The sequence below is a fragment of the Sus scrofa genome, chromosome 5, assembly GCF_054392235.1.
Source record: "Sus scrofa isolate SSC_HxYL_T2T_F1_AM1 chromosome 5, Sscrofa_HxYL_maternal_Yorkshire_Landrace_v2.0, whole genome shotgun sequence".
Lineage (NCBI taxonomy): Eukaryota > Metazoa > Chordata > Mammalia > Artiodactyla > Suidae > Sus > Sus scrofa.
Genome location: NC_139387.1, coordinates 14864392 through 14883581, shown reverse-complemented (window position 1 = coordinate 14883581; position 19190 = coordinate 14864392). Strand labels below are relative to the sequence as shown.

Here is a 19190-nt window from a genome sequence, read left to right as displayed (position 1 = left end):
ACAGACCGAGCACCCACTGCGTGGCTGGCCTAGACTGGGGTGTGGGGGCAGGCAGGCAGAGAGGTCAAAGGAATTACAGGAAAATCTGGTCAATGCTCTAATGTAAGGCAGTTAAAGCTCTAGGTCTGGGAGAGTTAGAGATGCAAGAGGTACCGTTAGAGTTGAATCCTGCAGAATAATCAGATTTATCAGACAGAGGAAGTGAAGAGAGGAGAGAAAGGGGGAAAGGCCATTAGAAAAGCAAGTCCACACCAAGAGAGCCACATATGCAAAGGCCAAGGTCGGAATGTGTGTTGGAGGAAACATAAGGAATTCAAACCCAAACGGAGAGCACAGGGTTCAACCAACATTGCTCTGAGCGCGTCCTCTGGGCCAGGCCCTGGACCAGGCTGGATGCAGGACAGAAAGCTTGGCTAAATTCAGCCCGGGGACCATCTTTTACGCCATGCCGAAGACTTGCCTGTATCATGCAGGAGGTAGGAGCCGTCACAGATGCTTAAGTATGGGAGTGACATCAAAGGTGTATTTTAGGAGTTCCCGTCGTGGCACAGTGATTAACGAATCCGACTAGGAACCATGAGGTTGCAGGTTCAATCCCTGGCCCCGCTCAGTGGGTTAAGGATCCAGTGTTGCTGTCAGCTGTGGTGTGGGTCACAGACGCGGCTCGGATCCCGTGTTGCTGTGGCTGTGGTGTAGGCCAGTGGCTACAGCTCCGATTAGACCCCTAGCCTGGGAACCTCCACATGCTGCAGGTGTGGCCCTAGAAAAAAGACCAAAAAACAAAAAACAAAAAAGGTGTATTTTAGAAAGAGGGGCTGGTGGTGGCATGGGGGATGGACTGAGGCAGGCAGGAGCGTGGAGTCAAAAAACTCTTGCAGGGATCTAAGTAAGGGATGCTGACAGCGGACTGATGCAGGAGCAGTGGGGATTGATCGATGGGGAAGGATGCTAGAGAAACAGAGACGATAGACGCCCCAGGACTTGGGGACACATGTAGGGGTGAGCAGTGTTACGGATGGCCCTAGTGGGCTGGGGGGGTGGGGGTATAAGGAGTTCATGTTTATGGGTACCAAGTTCCAGTTTGGGAAGATGGAAGAGTTCTGCAGATGGATGGTGGTGCTGGTTGCATGACAATGTGCTTGTACTTAATGCCACAGAACTGTGCACTTAAGAATGGTAAAACAGGAGTTCCCATCGTGGCTCAGCAGAAACGAATCCGACTAGCAACCATGAGGTTGTGGGTTCCATCTCTGGCCTCACTTAGTGGGTTAAGGATCCAGTGTTGCCATGAGCTGTGGTGTAGGTCACAGACGCAGCTTGGATCTGGCATTGCTGTGGCTCTGGCATAAGCCAGCAGCTACAGTTCCAATTAGACTCCTAGCCTGGGAATCTCCATATGCCACGGGTGTGACCCTCAAAAGACAAAAAAAAAAGTGGTAAAATAGTGGAGTTCCTATTGTGGCTCAGTGGGTTAAGAACCAGACTAGTATCCATGAGAATGTGGGCTCGATCTCTGGCTTCACTCAGTGGGTTAAGGATCCGGCATTGCTGCAAGCTGCAGCATAGGTCCCAGATGCAGCTTGGATCCAGTGTTGCTGTGGCTGTGGCATAAGCTGGTTCGAATTCGACCCTGAGCCTGGGAACTTCTATATGCCATGGGTGCGCCCCTAAAAAAGGAAAAAAGAAAAGAATTGTAAAATGGTAAATGTTATGTTGTATATACTTTACCACGGTGTTTAAAATTAGTCCTGGTGTATTTATAAGTGAAAAGGGCCATAAAGAATAGCACATGAGGTGCCACCCTTGTGTGAAGTATATACATGAGTATTTGCTACCTGCACTTCAAATGTCTCTGGACAGATAGATATGAAACCCATATCCAGACTTGTACATAAAGAGGGCAGTTAGAAAACTGAGTAGACTGGTTTTCTAGGACTGCTGTAGCAAAGTACCACAGCCTAAGTGGCTTAAAACAATAGACATTTATTGTCTCATGGTTCTGAAGGCTAGAGTCCAAAGTCAAGGTTGGCAGGGCTGTGCTCCCTCTCAAGTGTCTGGAGGGGGAGACTTCCTTTTCCCTGCCAGCTTCTGGGAGCCGCTGGCACTCTTTGGCTTTTGTGACAGCATCCTTCCAATCTCTGCCTCCTTCTTCATGTGGCTGTCTTCCCTCTGCTCCTCTGTCCAAATGTCCATCTTCCTGTCAAGGACACCAGTCATACTGGATGAGAGCCCACCGTAACCACCTCATCTTAACTTGGTCGCATCTGCAAAGACTATTTCCAAATAAAGCTACATTGACTTCACAGGTGCAAGATAGGGTGGTTAGAACTTCCATTGTGAGGGGGACACAATCCAGCCCATCGCACGGCAGGGCAGATGGGAGGGCAACTTACTTGACTTTGGACTTGGTAGCATGTACGTCCACCTCCCAGTCCTCTCATCAAACTTTTATGTTAACAGTTGATGCTGAGGTTTCTGTCTTGGGGGACTGTGTAATTAGGGATGCTTCTAACAAATCCAGGACAAGGACAATGTCGGAGAAGTAATCATGGGTTCAGTTTTGAAAATGAGTGCCCGATGCTGCCCGCCTGGTTGTCCATGGAGATGAGAGAGTCCATGTCAGCCTCTGCCAGCAGAGGAAGGATGCCAGGAATTAAGTGCTCACGTTATCATCTCATTAGGGAAGAAACAGACCGAAGGCCCTGCAGCCTGAAAGCCTGGGTTCAAACTCTGGCTCAGCTCCTTACTCTTTCTGTATACGTTGCTCACTCTCTGGCCCACTTTCTGTATCTGTGGAATAGGGACACTAATACGCCCACCTCGTGAGGTTATTGGAAGTATTATGTACAATAATATATATGTAAACCATTGAACGGTGTATAGTATGGAAACCATGTCGCATACTTGTGTTCTAGTAAATGCACATTCAATATTTGTGGTTAGCCTTACTCCCCAAGTGTGTGCCAAGAAGGTCAGCTCCTTCAGATCGCCAAAAACAGTAGCCTCAACTTCCCCTCAGAGAGAGGAAAAATAAAGACCTTGAAGAGATGTGCTCATCTGCTCTTGGGGATATGGTTTGTAGCCCAGGCTGAAGTCAGGTGTGTCTTGGCCCCTCTGTCACTGATGGTGGCTAAATCCCTTCTGGGTGCAGGAAAAGAGTCAGCCAGGGCTGACTGGCTGGTGTGGGGTGGGGGGGCTCACCATCAGAGTTCCCCTGGATGACTTAGGTTTTATAGTTCCTCTAAAGGGTGAGATGTGAAGGCCATCCTTGGCTGGAGTCCTGAATCTCACCCACAGCAGTTGGGCGTCCATCACCAGCTGCCTTTGCAACCTTCGATGGGGTCACAGCAGGAAGAGAAGATAACAGAAGAGAAGGAGGACATGTGCAGCAGCACACATGGCCCCTCATTGGTGGGGTCTTATCCAAGTGAGCAGAGGTTTGGGGAGATATTCTAGAAGAAAGAGTCACAGCTTGGACTTTATCTGAGACAGTGGCTTCCTTCTCTCTTTAGGGTTGGGCCAGAAATCAATTTCCTTGATTGTGCAGCCTAACACAGAGCCTGGCACATAACTGAGGCCCAGTAAATGCTTGGTGAATGAGTGAATGGTACAAAGGGCTGTTACAAGTATGTTGTGATCCTAGAAGTGATGGGCTCAGATGTTTCCTGGACTGATTCAGATGCAAAAAGGTGTCAACATGGAGACAGAGGTAGACAGGTGAGATTCAGGTGTGGAGCAACTCAGAAGAGAGGTCTTTGCTAAAGAGGCTTTTGAGGAAGACCCTGGCAAACGGGTGGCCATTGAAGTCATGTGTGGGGATGAAGCCTAGGAAAGGGACCCATCAAGTGTCATCATGAGACAAAGAGGACTCCCAGGTCTGAGAAAAGCCTGAAGAACGTGCGGTAGCCAACTCAGGAAGCTAGGATAGGGAGGGGTCATCAGAATTCAAGGCTGACCCGTGGGCAGAAGATGCAGACCAAAAGGAGGCCACCGGGCTTGGCAGTGCGGGAGCCACCAGTGCCCTTCACAAAGTCTCAGCAGCCTGGTGTGGGCGGAAACCAGATTGAGGCAGCCAACAGTTTGCCAACACTTGGAATTTGTTCTGAGCTTCCAAAGCGTTAAAAGCAAAACAAACACATTTGGTGCTTAGAGCAACCTAGAGAACTACATCTGAAATGGCATTGGAGGCTCACTTCCAAACTGGGGCGTCACATTCAGGCTGGCGGTTTTGCAGAGCATGTAGTTTGCCATATGGGATTTGATTTCCTGGGAACAGGGATTTTGCAAAAGCCCCCCTCCCCCCACTTTGAGTCTGTTAAATTTGTACTCATGATGCTTATTTACTCATCTGGGAACAAAGCTCCCAAACGCTAGGTTAAAATATTTGTGACACGGGAACATTGTCTTCCCTTAGCAATTTAGCCAGGCAACTGACTATGTACTACAAAGCCATGTCCTGAGTACAAAGTTCTTGGTGTAAGGCCATGACAAAGGTGCTTTGGATAACCATGAAGGAGCAGGTCCCATCCTTCAGAAAGCTGTAGTCATCAAAACCTTGACTACAAATTTGGGCCATTTGTGCCCTTTTTCCAAAGTGAACTTGCCTTTCATCACCCTATGAAAAGTTAAAAGCCACCAGCCTAGGTGATCTCCAGGTCCTTTCTAGCTTGAAGATTATTTACTTTCGTGGTCTGACATTCTGCATGTGAATGGTAGCGACACTTTCCCCTGTGCAGGAAAATGAGGGGTGCAGGGGGGTAGGAAGGAAGTGGAGCTTCAGCTCACATCCTCTTCGGTATCTCACAGGAGGACAGAGGGAACTGATGACCCCAGGTCCTGGGTCGGACACTGGCCATCCTGGGTGCTTCTCGTGCTGTGTTCAGTTCCCCCCAACTGCATGAGAGACTTCACACCGGAGGACACTGGGCCTCCTGGAGGATGGGAAACCTGCCGGGGATCCCATGCAGAAGGTGCCCAACCTTGAATGTGCACCAGGTCTGACTCCAAAGCCCAGGTTCTCCTCACTAAAAAAGTAACTTCAGGAGTTCCTGTTGTGGCTCAGTGGGTTAAGAAATGGACTAGTATCCATGAGGGTGCTGATTCGATCCCTGGCCTCAGTGGGTTAACGAGCCAGTGTGGCCACAAGCTGCAGCTTAGGTCGTAGATGCAGCTCAGATCTAGCATTGCCATGGCTGTGGCATAGGCTGGCAGCTGCAGCTTAGATTCCAACCTTAACCTGGGAACTGCTATGTGCCATGGGCATGGCCCTAAAAAGACAAAAAAAAAAAAAAAAAAAAAAAAAAAGTAACTTCAAAGAATCAGCATTGGGAAATGAGAAAGTAACTTTTGACTGAAGCCCACTGGTTCACCTTGAAGGAACCAGCCCCCAGCCTTAGTTCCCCTTAGAAATTCAGATGCCCGTCAGTTTCTTGGGTTAGTGTCCATTGTCAGCATCATCAATGCCAAAGATCCCTGTGAAGAATGAACATAGAAAAAAAATTGTTTTTAATTAAAAAAAAAAAAGAATGAGCATAGAAATAGTTCAAGAAATGTATAGAAAGGGATCACCCTCACCAGTAGTCCTGGAAATGCGATTCCAAAATCACGCCTGGTATGCATTTCATACCCACTAGATTGGCAAAAAAGGTTAGTCTGACAGTATCAGATTTGAGCAAAGATGTGGAATAGGGAGAACTCTTAACCACCACCCGAGGGGTCCACTTTCAAGTAAACTTGAAAACACATAATTCTACTGTTAGGTCTATACCCTAGAGAAACTCTCCCATATGGAGATGTGCTTCAGAGAAGCAGTGTTTGTAATAGCAGAATAAAGAAAAAAGAACAAGCTTTCTACAGGAAAACATGAATAAATACTAGTGGGTTCATTCAGTGGAATAGCAAATAGCAATGAAACTAAATGACCTAGAGCCAATGGTTATTTTGTAACTAAATCCCAGATACATAGTATTGTGAAAACAAAACAAAACAAGTTGAGGCAGGATTTGTGTGCCATGCTAGAATTACATTTACCAATGTGCAAAACAGTCTATATATTATTACGAATTTGTAAAAGCAGTAGAAAATACAAAGCATGACAGCAATAAGTGTCAAGTTGGTGGAGGGGTAACCTCAGGAAGGCAGAGGAGAGGATGGAATCAGGCGGGGCCTGCAGAGGCCTTTGTACTTGTAATGCTTTATTTTTTCAGCTGGGTTGGGGGGCTGGTGAGCACGTGGGTGGTCATTGTTCTACTCTATATTTTAGGGGTGTCTAGAATTACCCATTAACAATAAAAGTTACTTTGCCGCTGTGTGCAAGAGCACATTCAGAAAGCCAGTTCTGGGATATGAATAACCATTACTTAATTAAGTGGTTCCATAAATTTGGGAAACATGGCTTAAATAAAATGAAACAGACCTTTTAAAAAAAATTCTCTGGGCTTTTAACACCCTGCATTTCTTGTAAATTCCAAAGAGAAGGTTGTCCTATTCTTTTACCGTAGAGCAAGAGTCAGCAAACTATAGCTGCCTACCACCTATTTCTGTAAAACACCTTGTATGGGGAATCAGCCATGACTATTTGCTTAGCAGTGTTTATGATTGCTTTCCCTACAGCGGCAGAGTTGAGTAGTTATGGCAGAGACTGCATGGTCCACAAAGCCTAAAATATTTATTATTTGGCCCTTGACAGAAAAAAAATGTGCAAACCTGTCATAGAGCGCTTTATGGGACTGGTGCGACTGCAGTGAACTTTGGAGTTGCAACACTAGAACTTTGCCCTAACACCTCAAGAATTGATATATTTACTTGTGAAAAGTATTATAAAGACTATCCATTCTTTCTAGAATTCCTTGGAAGATGATGTTTCATCTTTGAATCTCCAGCACCTAGTGCAGTAGTCAGCATATATTTAGTGCTTCCTGTGTGCTCCACTGAATTGATTTAATTTTTTTTTCTTTTTGGAGCCATACCACAGCCGCAGCAATGTGGCATCCAAGCTGCATCTGCAACCTACACTGCACCATGCGCCAACACCAGATCCTTAACCCACTGAGCGAGGCCAGGGATCAAATCTGCATCCTCATGTAGCCGTGAGGATGGATGGATACATGGTGAATAGATACCTTAAATCCTCCTGAATTGATTTAAATTTAAAAACTGCAGTAGGCATTTTGGCTCAGCAGGTTAAGAACCAGACATAGTGTCCATGAGGATGCAGGTTTGATCCCTGGCCTCACTCAGTGGGTTAAAGATCCGGCGTTGCCACAAGCTGCAGCATAGGTCACAGATGGAGCTCAGATCCCACGCTGCAGGGGCTGAGAAGTAGGCCTGCAACTGCAGCTCCAATTTGACCCCTAGCCTGGAAACTTCCATATGCTGCAGGTGCAGCCATAAAAAGAAAAAAAATTAAAAACAATTTGTGAAATGGATTAATCAGGATATTAATTCATTAGTTGTAACAGACATGCAAAGTACCTGTGGCTTGGATAAGATAGGAGCTGAAAATTCTCATCTGACAATCCAAGCACAGGCAGTCTGGGCTATTTCAACAACTGCAGGTCAGGGACCCAGGCACCTTCCCTCTTGTGGCTCTGTGGCCCCTTAGATGATACCTTTCCCTGCATGGCCTGATAGGGCTGGGCGCTCTGTCTAGTGGGAAGAAGGAAAGTAGAGGGGTAGGGCATGCCCCAGGGATTACACACATCACTTCCCCTCACTCCCTATTGGTCAGCACTTAGTCATGTCTAACTGCAAGGGAACCTGGGAAATGTAGTCTTTATCAGGGCAGCCATGTGCCCAGCTAAAAATTCAGGTCCTCCAATACCTAAAGGAGGTAAACAATTCTGGAGGACAAAAATGAGTCTATGCCAAAAGGGGATATGGCAAGGGCTTGCCAAAAATCAAGGGTGACTCCGTTCTGTAGGAACAGGCCTCATATTCGACATTTTTGAAACAAACCATGATGCCAAAGTAAGAAATGTGTGACTCTGCCTCATTACTTTCTACTCAAAGTGACATGACCACACATTCAGATGTGAACACACTAGTTTCATTCTCCTAAGTATCTGTAGCCCTTGCATTTGAGATAAGTCTTTTTTCACATATTTGAACAGACCCAGAATTTCTATGTTGGCCGGGAAGTAAACACACCGGGTTTTGCCACTAACTGAGCATGTGTTTCTAAGGAGGAAAAAGCTTTCCAGGCCCCTTGCTGTATCTCACAAGGCAGAAAAGATTGGCTGGGAGGAGGATGTGGAATCACATTTTTGTTACATTATTGGAGGCAGGTTTAATGAGCTGGCTCTTTTCTGTACTTTAGTGGCAGCATTAAACAGCAAGTGGGCACGAGTTTTGGACAAAGATTTCTCCCAGGAACTCTGCAAGCATTACATGTTCCATTTGCTGCAATCATATAATTTTTTTTCTTAGAAAGGTGCACAGAAATCTCAGTGTGACTGACTTCAGCACAAAACAGTCTCGATTTGTTCGTCTTTTTGCTACCCAAAAGGAAAAACTCATCAATGGGAGGACTTGAAGCCTCTGAAAGAGAACTTGGCTTCCTTGGGGGATTGCGTTGAGGAGGGGGAATGGGGGCTCTCTCCCTCCGAGGGAGGCCTAGCTATAGTCCTCTGATTTGCCATTTCACGATTCATTTCTGAAGGCACCGTTTTATTGTCACGCTTACAGGATCTTGTAATGGAAACTGCCCGATCTATAAGAGATGATGCAAAAAAATTGTATTTCCCTCCACCAGGATTTCTCAGCCTCAGCACTATTGACATCGTGGGCTGGATCCTTCTTTGTTATGGCGGCCGTCCTCTGTATTGTAGGATGTTTAGCAGTATCCTCCGCCTCTGCCTCCTAGATGCCAGTAGTACCTTCCTGGTCATGACAGCCAGAAATGTCTCCAGACATTGCCAAATGTCCTCTCGGTGACAAAATCACCCCTGGTTGGAAATCACAGTCCCGCAAAACCTAAAGCTATCCATAGAGAGGCTTGCTCAGTGACCCTAGGAGAGGACATAGGAGTTCCTGGTATGGCTCATGGGTAACAAAGTATCCATTAGGACATGAGTTTGATCCCTGGCCTCACTCAGTGGGTTAAGGATTGGGTACTGCTGTGACTGCAGTGTAGGTGGCAGATGTGGCGTGGATCCCGCGTTGCCATGGCTGTGGCATAGGCCAGCAGCTGCAGCTCCGATTCGACCCCTAGGCTGGAAACCTCCAAAAAAAAAGGAGAGAAGAAGATGACATGGATTCTGTTCCTAAGTACATCTGTGTGAGCACTAGAAATTAATTAACCCTTCTCAGGCTGCCAGCTTCCTGATCCTAGGAAGGTAAAGCATTGAGCTGAGTGCTCTCCTTCAGCACCGACCTTCTGGGATTCTGCAGGTCAGAAGCTGTGATCTGGGACTTGGCTGTAGAACACAATTTGAAGGAAAGCAGGATTCAGGGGCGAGGATTTGCAGTGAGGGGCGCACCATGCAGGTAGGCAAGAAAGCCGCAGGAAAATGTGTGTGTGGCGTGGGAAGAGGCCTTGTGGCTGGAAGAGTGAGAAAGAAGAAATGGTTGAGAGAGAGGGAACTTTCTAGAAGAGCACCTGCAAGAGAGCCTTGAATTTGAAGCCTTTGGTTGGGAATCTTTGTTTCTTTGGCACCCAGCCCAGGACCTGGCATCTAGTAGTTACCCAGGTGGCATTTGAATAGAATCTAATTGAACATTGAAGGGCTTCAGAGCAGAGAGAGTCAGGGGATGGGGTGGTAAGAACAGCCTACCTGGTTCAAATCTCACTTCTACTTACTTCTTCCAGGCTCTGTGACCTGGGGCAAGTTTCTTAGCCTCTCTGTGCTGCAGTTTCTTCTTCCGAGCAATGAAGATAAATTTTCTAGGGTTAGAGTGAGGATTAGATAAGATTATATATGTGACTAGTATATCTGTGTGTGTGTGTGTGTGTGTGTGTGTGTATACATATGCTCATTCACAGATATATATATGTTTATGTGTGTGTATATGTATATTTAGAGTAATTCCTGGTACATATAAATAAATATGTGTTTGCCATTATTATTTTTATTATTATTATTATGGAAACCAATAAAGTATTTAGAGCAAGGACACAATTAGAGTGCCTTGCACAATGTTTGACATACAGTAGGTAATCAGAATGAATGAATCAAGAGTTCTTAAAATACTGGCTCCTTAACACCCATCTATGATACTAGAACTTAACCTATGTCACCCTTCACTAGTCCAGGGTCCAAACTCAGATGTCCCAGAGCCAGACCAGAAACACCAGTGAGTGGACCAGCTGGAAGTCAGACAGGAAGAATTAGGCGTGTATATGCCCCATATCAAAGTTTTCCAGCGGTTTTCAAACCCTGTGCCAGCCAACAGCGTGGGTGTTAGGACTGCCCTGGCCTAGAGTTCGCCCCTCTGCACCCAGGAAAAGTCTACCTTTTCCCGGCAGACTCCTGTGCTTCACGGCAGGAACAGAGTGTGGCTTTCTTTGTGGCTCTTTGGGAACCTCTGGAACAGCTTTGAAGCAAAAATGTGAACTGGTAAATGCTTGGCCTTGTTTCTACAAAGGCTGACCTCCTCCAGGTACTCAGTAAACTGGGAAACTAGAGCTGGGCAAGCAGGACCCCACCCCCACCCCTGCACCCCTGCCCCCGCAGACAGCCTGGTCTGTGTAACCTCAGGGACACTCAGGGGCATTGTCTTGCTTTTGTCCTGCGGGTCAGCAGCCCCAGAAGCCTACTCTCCTATATGCTCCGTGCCTGCCTTGGACCTACAAACTAGAGCATCATCTAGAGCTCCAGAAACTAGAAAACAGGGAAAAGCAGCCAGATCTGGCCCTTTAAATTCCAGGAAAGGCATCTTCCTTCGTGACCTCTCAGGAGGGTAGTCCTAAGGGGTAATTCCTTTCTCGGCTCCCGTATGAGGTAGATGACAAGAGAGTGACTGCAGAGTACCAGGTTTAACTGAGGTAGATGTTTATTTCTGCCTCGTGTAATAGATCAGTCTGAGGGGGCAACATGGTTCTGCAAGACCTTTTGGAGACCCACGATCTTTCCATCTTGTTGCTCTGCAGTTCCTTTGCAGCAAAGGTCAGCAAACTATGGCCCACTGGTCACTCTCTTATTTTTTCAAATAAAGTCTTACTGGAACATTGCTACCCCTGTTTTGTTTTGTTTTGGTTTGATTTTGGCTCTTTAGGGCCACACCCACAGCATATGGAGGTTCCCAGGCTAGGGGTCAAATCGGAGCTGTAGCCACTGGCCTACACCACAGCCACAGCACTGTGAGATCCAACCTGTGTCTGTGACCTACACCACAGCTCACGGCAACACCGGATCCTTAACCCACTGAGGCCAGGGATTGAACCCTCATCCTCATGGATGCCTAGTAGGATTCGTTTCCGCTGAGCCATGACGAGAATGCCATAGCTACCCCTATTTGTTGACATATTGTCTGTGGCTATTCTCAAACTCCAGCAGCCAACCTGAGACCATCTAGGATTACAAGCCTAACACAGTGACTGTCTCACCCATTAAGAAAAAGGTTGCTGGCCCTGCCCTGAAGCATTGGGCTCACCTGCTTGGTCAGAGCTAGGACATTGTCATGTCTGCTTTATCAGCTGGGGAATGGGATACAGGGGGAGCCCAGGCCTAGGAGCTTCCTTTTAAGCAAGTGACATAGATAGTGGTGTGCTGGTAAATGTTTAACAACCGCCATCCCAGGAGGGCAGTGGGGCCAATGGTTTGTAGCATTTGCCAATTTCCATGGTGTAAATACTTCCACTGTGGCTGATTTCAGGCTAGCCCTGCAACGTCACTGAACACAGAGCAGGGGCCGTACACATGGTTGACTTGCACCAACCAGTACCAGCTGGCTCTTGTGCACCTCAGGACACGCAAGTTTCCTGCCACACTTCTGTACATGATTTGTCAGTGGGAATTTAACCACCGGAGGGAATGATACCTAGCTGGATGGCCAAGTGCGCAGCCACAATCCGAGAGGGCAGAGTCTGTACGTCTCTAAGGAAGGAGTGGAGAGTGGATACTGGGGGACAGTGAGCACTCCTTGCTGCACAGAGTAACTTTAGCACACGTTACGTAACTCCTCTTGGTGTCTGTTTCCTCATCTATAAAATGGGAATGCTGAACCCTGTTGGGGGGGTTTCATGGTTTCAGCAAGATATAAGCATGGGCTCAGGAATCAGACTGCCTGGGTTGAAGCAAGCCCCACCTATAAGCTGTGTGACCTTGGACAGGTGACATAACCTCCCTGCCTAGGTTTTTATCTATACAATAAAGAAAACAGTGCCTAGGACACAGGGTTGTTTTGAGGTCATGTTGGGCTCTTACATGTGAAATGCTTAGCACGTGGAAAGCTCTCTATAAATGTCTGTAGTTACTATTATTATTACCTTACATCTGGTGTGTGAGGGAAACTGTAAATATTTACTATTTCTCTGATTATTGCTAACACCTTTACCCTGTTCCAAGGCAACTAATCTGACCGCTGGCCTTGGAGAGCCAAACTGGAAACCAAATCATGGCTCGTGGGGCTTCATCCTCTCGCAGTCACCCCCGGCCGCAGCCAGACACCTCCGTCTGAGTCCTGCTCGGGGCACAGCGGCTCCTCCCTTCACACGGGCCCCGGGCTAACCCTGGGCTGCTGCCTCTGAGAGGGGCCTTGGGAGTTGCTCAGGTTGCCAGCCTCCTGGCAAGACCCAGATGAACAAGAACAGAAGCACAAGGAGAGGGAATTGAGGAGCCACAGGAGCAACCGCAGAGCTACTGCACAAGGCCCAGCCAAGGAGAGGCTGCAGCCAGGCCTGGGCTCCAAGGGGCCAGGCTTTAGAACAGCTGGAAATGGCCTCAGGAGCAAAGAAGGACCTGCCCTGGAGGATCACATGGCTGGAGGATGGGATGGGGGGCTTCCAGGTGGCCTGATGAAATCCCCAGAAAGAGGACCTGCAATTACACAATAATAGAGTTGTAATAAGTATGCATCCTGGAGTTTCCCTCGTGGCTCAGTGTAAACGAACCTGACTAGTATCCATGGGGACACAGGTTTGATTCCTGGCCTTGCTCAGTGGGTCAAGGATCCGGTGTTGCTGTGAGCCATGGTGTGGGTCACCGACGCAGCTCCAATCTGGCATTGCTGTGGTGTAGGTCAGCAGCTACAGCTCCGATGTGACCCCTAGCCTGGGAACTTCATGTCCCGTGGGTTCGGCTCTAAAAAGAAAAAAAAAGAATGCTCTTACTAAAATACTCTTTAGTCTCCATGTCTCTGCATTTGCTTCTTTGAAACAGAGTGTATTTTCTCCCATTTGCACCTTGCTCTGTGATTTGCAATAATCATCATAAGAGCTCCCACATTTCATGAGAGCTGTGTGCTAAGCTCTGTTCTCTTCCACACACTGCTCATGGCTTATCTCTTTGAATCCACACCCAAAATCCTTCGAGGAAGGTATTATTACTGAAAGCTCATCTTACAGGTGAGAAAACCAAATGACAAAGAGGTTAAGTAATTTGCCCCAGGATCCCATAGCTGCTAAATAGTAGTGCTGGGAGAACCAGAGTTCATGCTCATCATTTCCATGCTAGCTTTAAAAAATAATAAATGAATAAAACATGTCTGGGGCATCCTCACCTTGCATTTGGCACTTGGAGAGCATCAGGAGATCAGTAGAACATGTCAGCTCTTGCCTCAGTGCCACCTCCTTCCGATGGAGGAAAGAGGCAGAGCCATCCCTGGCTGTCGTCAAGCCCGCAGGCCTCCTGGGAAACAGCTTTCTGAAGTCATGTTCCCGAAGTGGTGGGAAATATTGAACCAGTCTCTTGGGGCCCGGGCCCCTGAGAAATCAGAGAAATTGACCACCTTGGTAGCTGACCTCTTATTTAAATTGATCTGATTTTTTTAGGACATCATCAAAAGCCACTCAGAGGGAAACCACCACATCATCACCTTCTCATGATGCCCCAGGTGACTGGCTTCATAGATTCCTATATAAATAAGTCCTCCACTTAGGCAGGCACAGGGGGACCTGCTGGTCTTCCAGGGCAGATCCTTCAGAGACTTTCCAGAAAGAGTCAGTGGTGCTCTGAGTCGTGTTTACAGGGATGCTGGAGGAATTAAGACGTTGCAGAGGTAAAGTTTCTCACCAGCCCAGGTGGACAGAAAGCCATGTCTTCACCGACCTTTATGGAAAACGTTTCTTACCTGTTTTCGTTTGCCTGCCTGCCATTGGCTGGCAAAATTCAGGAACCAGAACCATCACTTACTGTGTATGATTGAGGGATTCTTGATAAGCAGGTGTTCCGAGGGGTCTGCTCCCAACAATGAGCAGTGGGTCATGTGCAGCCCCCCCATCAGTTAATACCCTCATGCTTCAAGCACTGTTGGGGATACAATGGACAACAAGATAGATGTGCTTCTGCCCCCAAGAGGCTGACATTCTCAGTGTGACAGTCTCAGAGACATCCAAGAGATCTGGTCCAGCGGGCAGTTGTATGTGTGGACACGCCAGCACCATGGAGAAGTGCCAGGTCCTGTTGAGGGGTCAGGCTGTGGGGGGCGTCAGATCAGCCGGGTCAAATCCTGGAGCCGTCACTTACTAGCTCTGTGACTTGGGCAGCTTCCTCATCTCTGGACCAGGGCTCCTAACAGCCCTACATTGTGGGCTTGTTGTGATGGTTGTATGAGTGAATACATGGAAAGGGCTTAGATTGCAACAGTATTCAATAAATATTAGCTTTCTATAATAACAATTATCGTCGTTATCATCTTAGCTACCGTAATTTTCTTGCCATTTCTCTCTAATTAAAATCAAGGACCTCTGGAGCTGGTAAACACTTCTCCTGATGTTCCCGGAATTATCACTTTACCGGTCGGGAGCTTGGTGAACACGGGCTGGGGCTGGGATCTGTGTTTTCTGCTCCATGAGCTTGCACGCCCAGGAGGTGCCTCAGTAACATTCCTGCAGTCACGTGGAATGTAGCGTGACTCTGGGAAAAGATGCTCATTTGAGAGCATCAATCAGGCATTGCGGATGACAGAAGGGACTTGGACACAGACAGGAGAGGAAATTGCAAATTCAGTGACAGGGACAATTCACAGCATCTTTGCTCCCCAAGAAGGAGAGAGCACAGAGCCACCTCTTCCAGAATTAGACAGTGGTCTGTTGGAAGAAAGATTTTCCTTAGAGTTAATCCAATTGGATACCTCCTAGAGATCTGCGTACACTGGGGCTCCAGATGCTCTAGTACAACATCTGCAAGCCCCCACCCCTCCGTCTCCAAAAACCCCCGGGGCTTGTGCCCCAGGAACTCGCCCTGCCATTCTCACCCTCTTCCTTCTGTCCTTTTTATTCTGCCGAAACTTTCTTCCCTAATCATTTTCTATGGAACACGGGTCCCCTGGATGCAGACCACTGCCTTACCAAGGGTCTCTCCTCTTCCCCTGGAGATGCGTGCTGTCTATACTTCAGTGGGGTCCATGGTCTCTCCTCATGGGCCTCTCAGATCATGGCAAGTGGCTCTGCCCTCTCCCAGATTTAAAAGAGGAAACAAATCTCCTTGGTGGCCCAGCGATGCTGGATACAATGCCATCACCGCTGTCGCTCAGGTCGCTGCCGTGGCGTGGGTTTGATCCCTGACCCAGGAAGCATGCCACGGGCACAGCCAAAAAAAGAGAGAGAGAAACAGATTTCCATTTCGGATAAACAGTGAACAAAGTGGTAGAATAAGTTTGTCCCACCAAGTAGTTGCTGAAGTATTTTTTATTTGCTAAACCTGGCAACCGTAGCTATGAGGGTTCCAAGTCCAAATTCCCATGAACTGGACCAAGACGTCCTGGGGTACAGCCCCGCCTGCCCCAGTTCTGTGCCTTCGAAGTTCACATCTTGGGACTCATGCATGGTCTAGAGCCAGGCCCAAGTCCCTAAGCAGCCCCTCAACCTGGGGAGCTCTCCAGCCTCCCTGGAGAATCTTCCACCTGGGCTGGTCTTGGCTCCCTCACCTGCCATGAAAAGGTCTTAACCTCGGAGTCCCGGGTCCAGGTCCCTCAGTAAGTTCTCACTTCATCCCTGGGCTCTCATACACATAGGCCCTGGGAGGTCTGGCCTGATAGCCGGTTCCTGAGGAATGCGTGTAGATGAGATCCCAAATCAAGACCCCGCGTCCTCTTTCTCTGGTTCCATCTTCACTGCATCAGCTCCCTCTGGTGGCCATAAGCAAACCCCTCGTGTCCTTGTAAGAGCCTTACCACATGTGACGGCTGCCTGTTTGGGGACAGCCTTCTGCTATGACTCCTCTGCCAGCAGGGATGGATGACAGATCAGGAACCTCGTGAAGAGTCAAGGGCACACCCATCCTGAAGCTCTCTCTGTCCCCCCTCAGGTCCTCTTCCCCAGATCCTGGCTCTACGGCCACAAACTTTAGGCATTTCCTCCAAGGATAAAAAAGATGGTAGTTCCATCACAAACACAAAGCCACAAAGCGGCTTAGTTAGAGGCAGGAATTCCAGAGTTCCTTGCTCAGAATTAGCAAGGGGCAGGAGTAAGGAGGGGTCCAGGATGGGGCTGACTCCCCCTGTCGCGAGGGCATGTGGCACAAGGGTTCCCAGCAGGGTTTGTGCCAGTCATCTGAGAAATGGCACTTGCACATAGAGAAACACAGTCCCCGACCCCTGCCGCACCCCAGCACCCGCTGCCTTCTCTCAGCCCCTTGTCACTTCACGCTCGGGCGTGGTTTCTGTCCATTCAGTGAGTTTAACACTAACACATCTCTCCTTTCCTAGGGTCAGCTCCCCTCCAAGCCATCCTCCGCTCTCTCCCAGAGTTACCATCCCACCACTCCCCTGCCTGCTTGGAAACCATCTGCGGCTCTTACGGATAAAGTCTGGAGCCTTAGGATTAAATAAAGCCCCTCCCTTCCCAGCTTTTGGCACTCTGCCTGGAAGTTTATGCCCCAGAAATACTAAAATCACTATAGTGCCCTCTCAGAGCCCTTCATTCCTTTGTTCATACCAGCCCTGCTCCAAGCTCTCCTACCCTCTATCCTTCTAGCTCCTCATTGAAGATACAGCTCAGGGGGGGTTCCCGTCGTGGCTCAGTGGTTAACGAATCCAACTAGGAACCATGAGGTTGCGGGTTCCATCCCTAGCCTTGCTTAGTGGGTTAATGATCCGATGTTGCCGTGAGCTGTGGTGTAGGTCACAGACGCAGCTCGGAGCCCAAGTTGCTGTGGCTGTGGCACAGGCCTGTTGCTACAGCTCCGATTAGACCCCTAGCCTGGGAACCTCCATATGCTGCAGGTGCAGCCCTAGAAAGACAAAAGACAAAAATAGATAAATAAATAAAAAGATACAGCTCAGGCCAGGAAGCCTTGCTGGATCCCCTAGGCTCTGTTTGGTGCATGTCTCTGGTCACCCCCATCACTGCATATGCCACACGGCATTATTGTGACCAGTACCTGTGCCCCCTCCCCTTCCGGGTATCATTACAACAGGTGCTCAGTAAATGCTTGATGATTGGCTTTGATGAGTCACCATGAGAATAAAGTACGTTTACAAACAGAATTTGTATCCCCTTCTTGAATCTGTCCATTCTCCTCCCCACTCTTCCCGAACCTCAGTTGCCGCGCCCGGCTGGCTTGGTCGGTCTCTGATGCACCTCATCCCTGGTGCTCATTTCATCTCCAGGTCTCCACCCTGCTTCCACTTTGCGAGTCGGGACTCCAGCCATTCTGTGTTCATTCAGCTCACGTTGTTAACACCTCCGCGGGCTGTGTGCTGTCTGGCACTGAGATGCAGAGACTCACTGCACAAGGTCCCGTCCCCAGCCTGGAAGGGATGTCAGACAAGGAAAGAGGCATAGTAGGTGCTGTGATGGGGGGACAGGGTGACCCAGTAGGTATCCAGGCCAGCTCTCCACAACTGCCTTGGCATCCCAGTTCCACGGGTTGTTGGCTGCATGGCCTTGGGCATGTCCCTTACCTGTGCCTATTTCCCATGGTTAAAAGAAGGGTTAGTAATGATGGTATGTACCTCCTGGGGTTGTGTGGAGAGTAAATGAATTAACTCATGTAGAGTTTAGCAGAGACCCCAGCCCATAGTAAACCTTCGAAATAATAATATTAGTCATTGTTGTTCTTAGCTTGGGATGCTATGGGAGCACAGAGGAGAGAGGAAACAGATGACCCGCAGTTATAAAGAACAAAGGATCAAGAGATACGCATATTCTACTAGAGCCTAGAAACAGGCATTGACATGAAAAGCACGTGGAAAAATCTCCGTGGTGCTTCCCAACGCTTGTGGCCCTTAAGGACCAGTCCCTGGAGAAGCCACCTCGCCCCACTGACCATCTCTCCCTTCCTCAGGGCCGACGACTGCTTTTGTGCTTCTCGGAAGCTGGACGCAGTGGCCATCGAAGCCAAGTTTAAGCAGGACCTGGGTTTCCGGATGCTGAACTGCGGGCGGACCGACCTGGTGAAGCAGGCGGTGTCTCTCCTGGGGCCGGATGGGATCAACACCATGAGCGAACAGGTACTGAGTCCCTCCGAGTGCCTGAACAGGCACCACCCCCTCCCACCCCCGCCTCCACCATAAGCACCACCCAACCCCTGGGCAAGATGGAAAGAGCAGGCACCGGACAAAAGCTCCCCCTACTGGTGACTTAGGGCGGATTTTTTTTTTCCTTAGGTTTTTTTGAGTTTTCAAAATATCTTATAAAAATACCCTTGTTCATCTTTATAGACGTTGCACGTGATCATTGCAGCTGAAATGGAAAAATAGAGGAAAATAGGCCTATTCCAGAAAGGAAATAATGCCATCATCCAGATAACCATCGTTTATATTTAGCATGTGTCCTTTAAGTCCTTTTTCCGGCATAGTTAAAATTAGTTCTCTGCTGGCCTGTTACTGCATCACAGAACAAGTCCAGGCAGATTTTCAGCAAACTTTCAGGGTACATTTAAGATGCACAAAAGGCGTCCTGGGGGACCCTAGGAGGCATGTCAGAGATAGGCAGCCATCCCCCAGAGCCCTGAAATGGAGGTGCAGTGAGGGGCTTGTGTGTCTATCGGGGAGACACCCCACGTGGGTGAGGATGACACAGAGGAAGCAAACAGCAGCTTCCAGTGTGAGCCGCAGATGGAAAGTCTCAGGGACAGAGAGAGCTTCGC

At 48.4% G+C, this 19190-nt stretch overlaps 1 protein-coding gene across 4 annotated transcripts in view; it reads left to right on the top strand.

The window, feature by feature from the left end:
- The window catches only part of ABTB3 (ankyrin repeat and BTB domain containing 3), a 315516-nt gene that overhangs the window by 249836 nt on the left and 46490 nt on the right, over window positions 1-19190 (top strand). For all 4 annotated transcript variants that reach the window (XM_013988219.3, XM_003126078.7, XM_021091555.2 and 1 more), the window contains exon 5: window positions 18387-18552. In XM_013988219.3, coding sequence (XP_013843673.2) covers window positions 18387-18552 — 166 coding nt within the window. The remainder of the gene's footprint in view (window positions 1-18386; window positions 18553-19190) is intronic.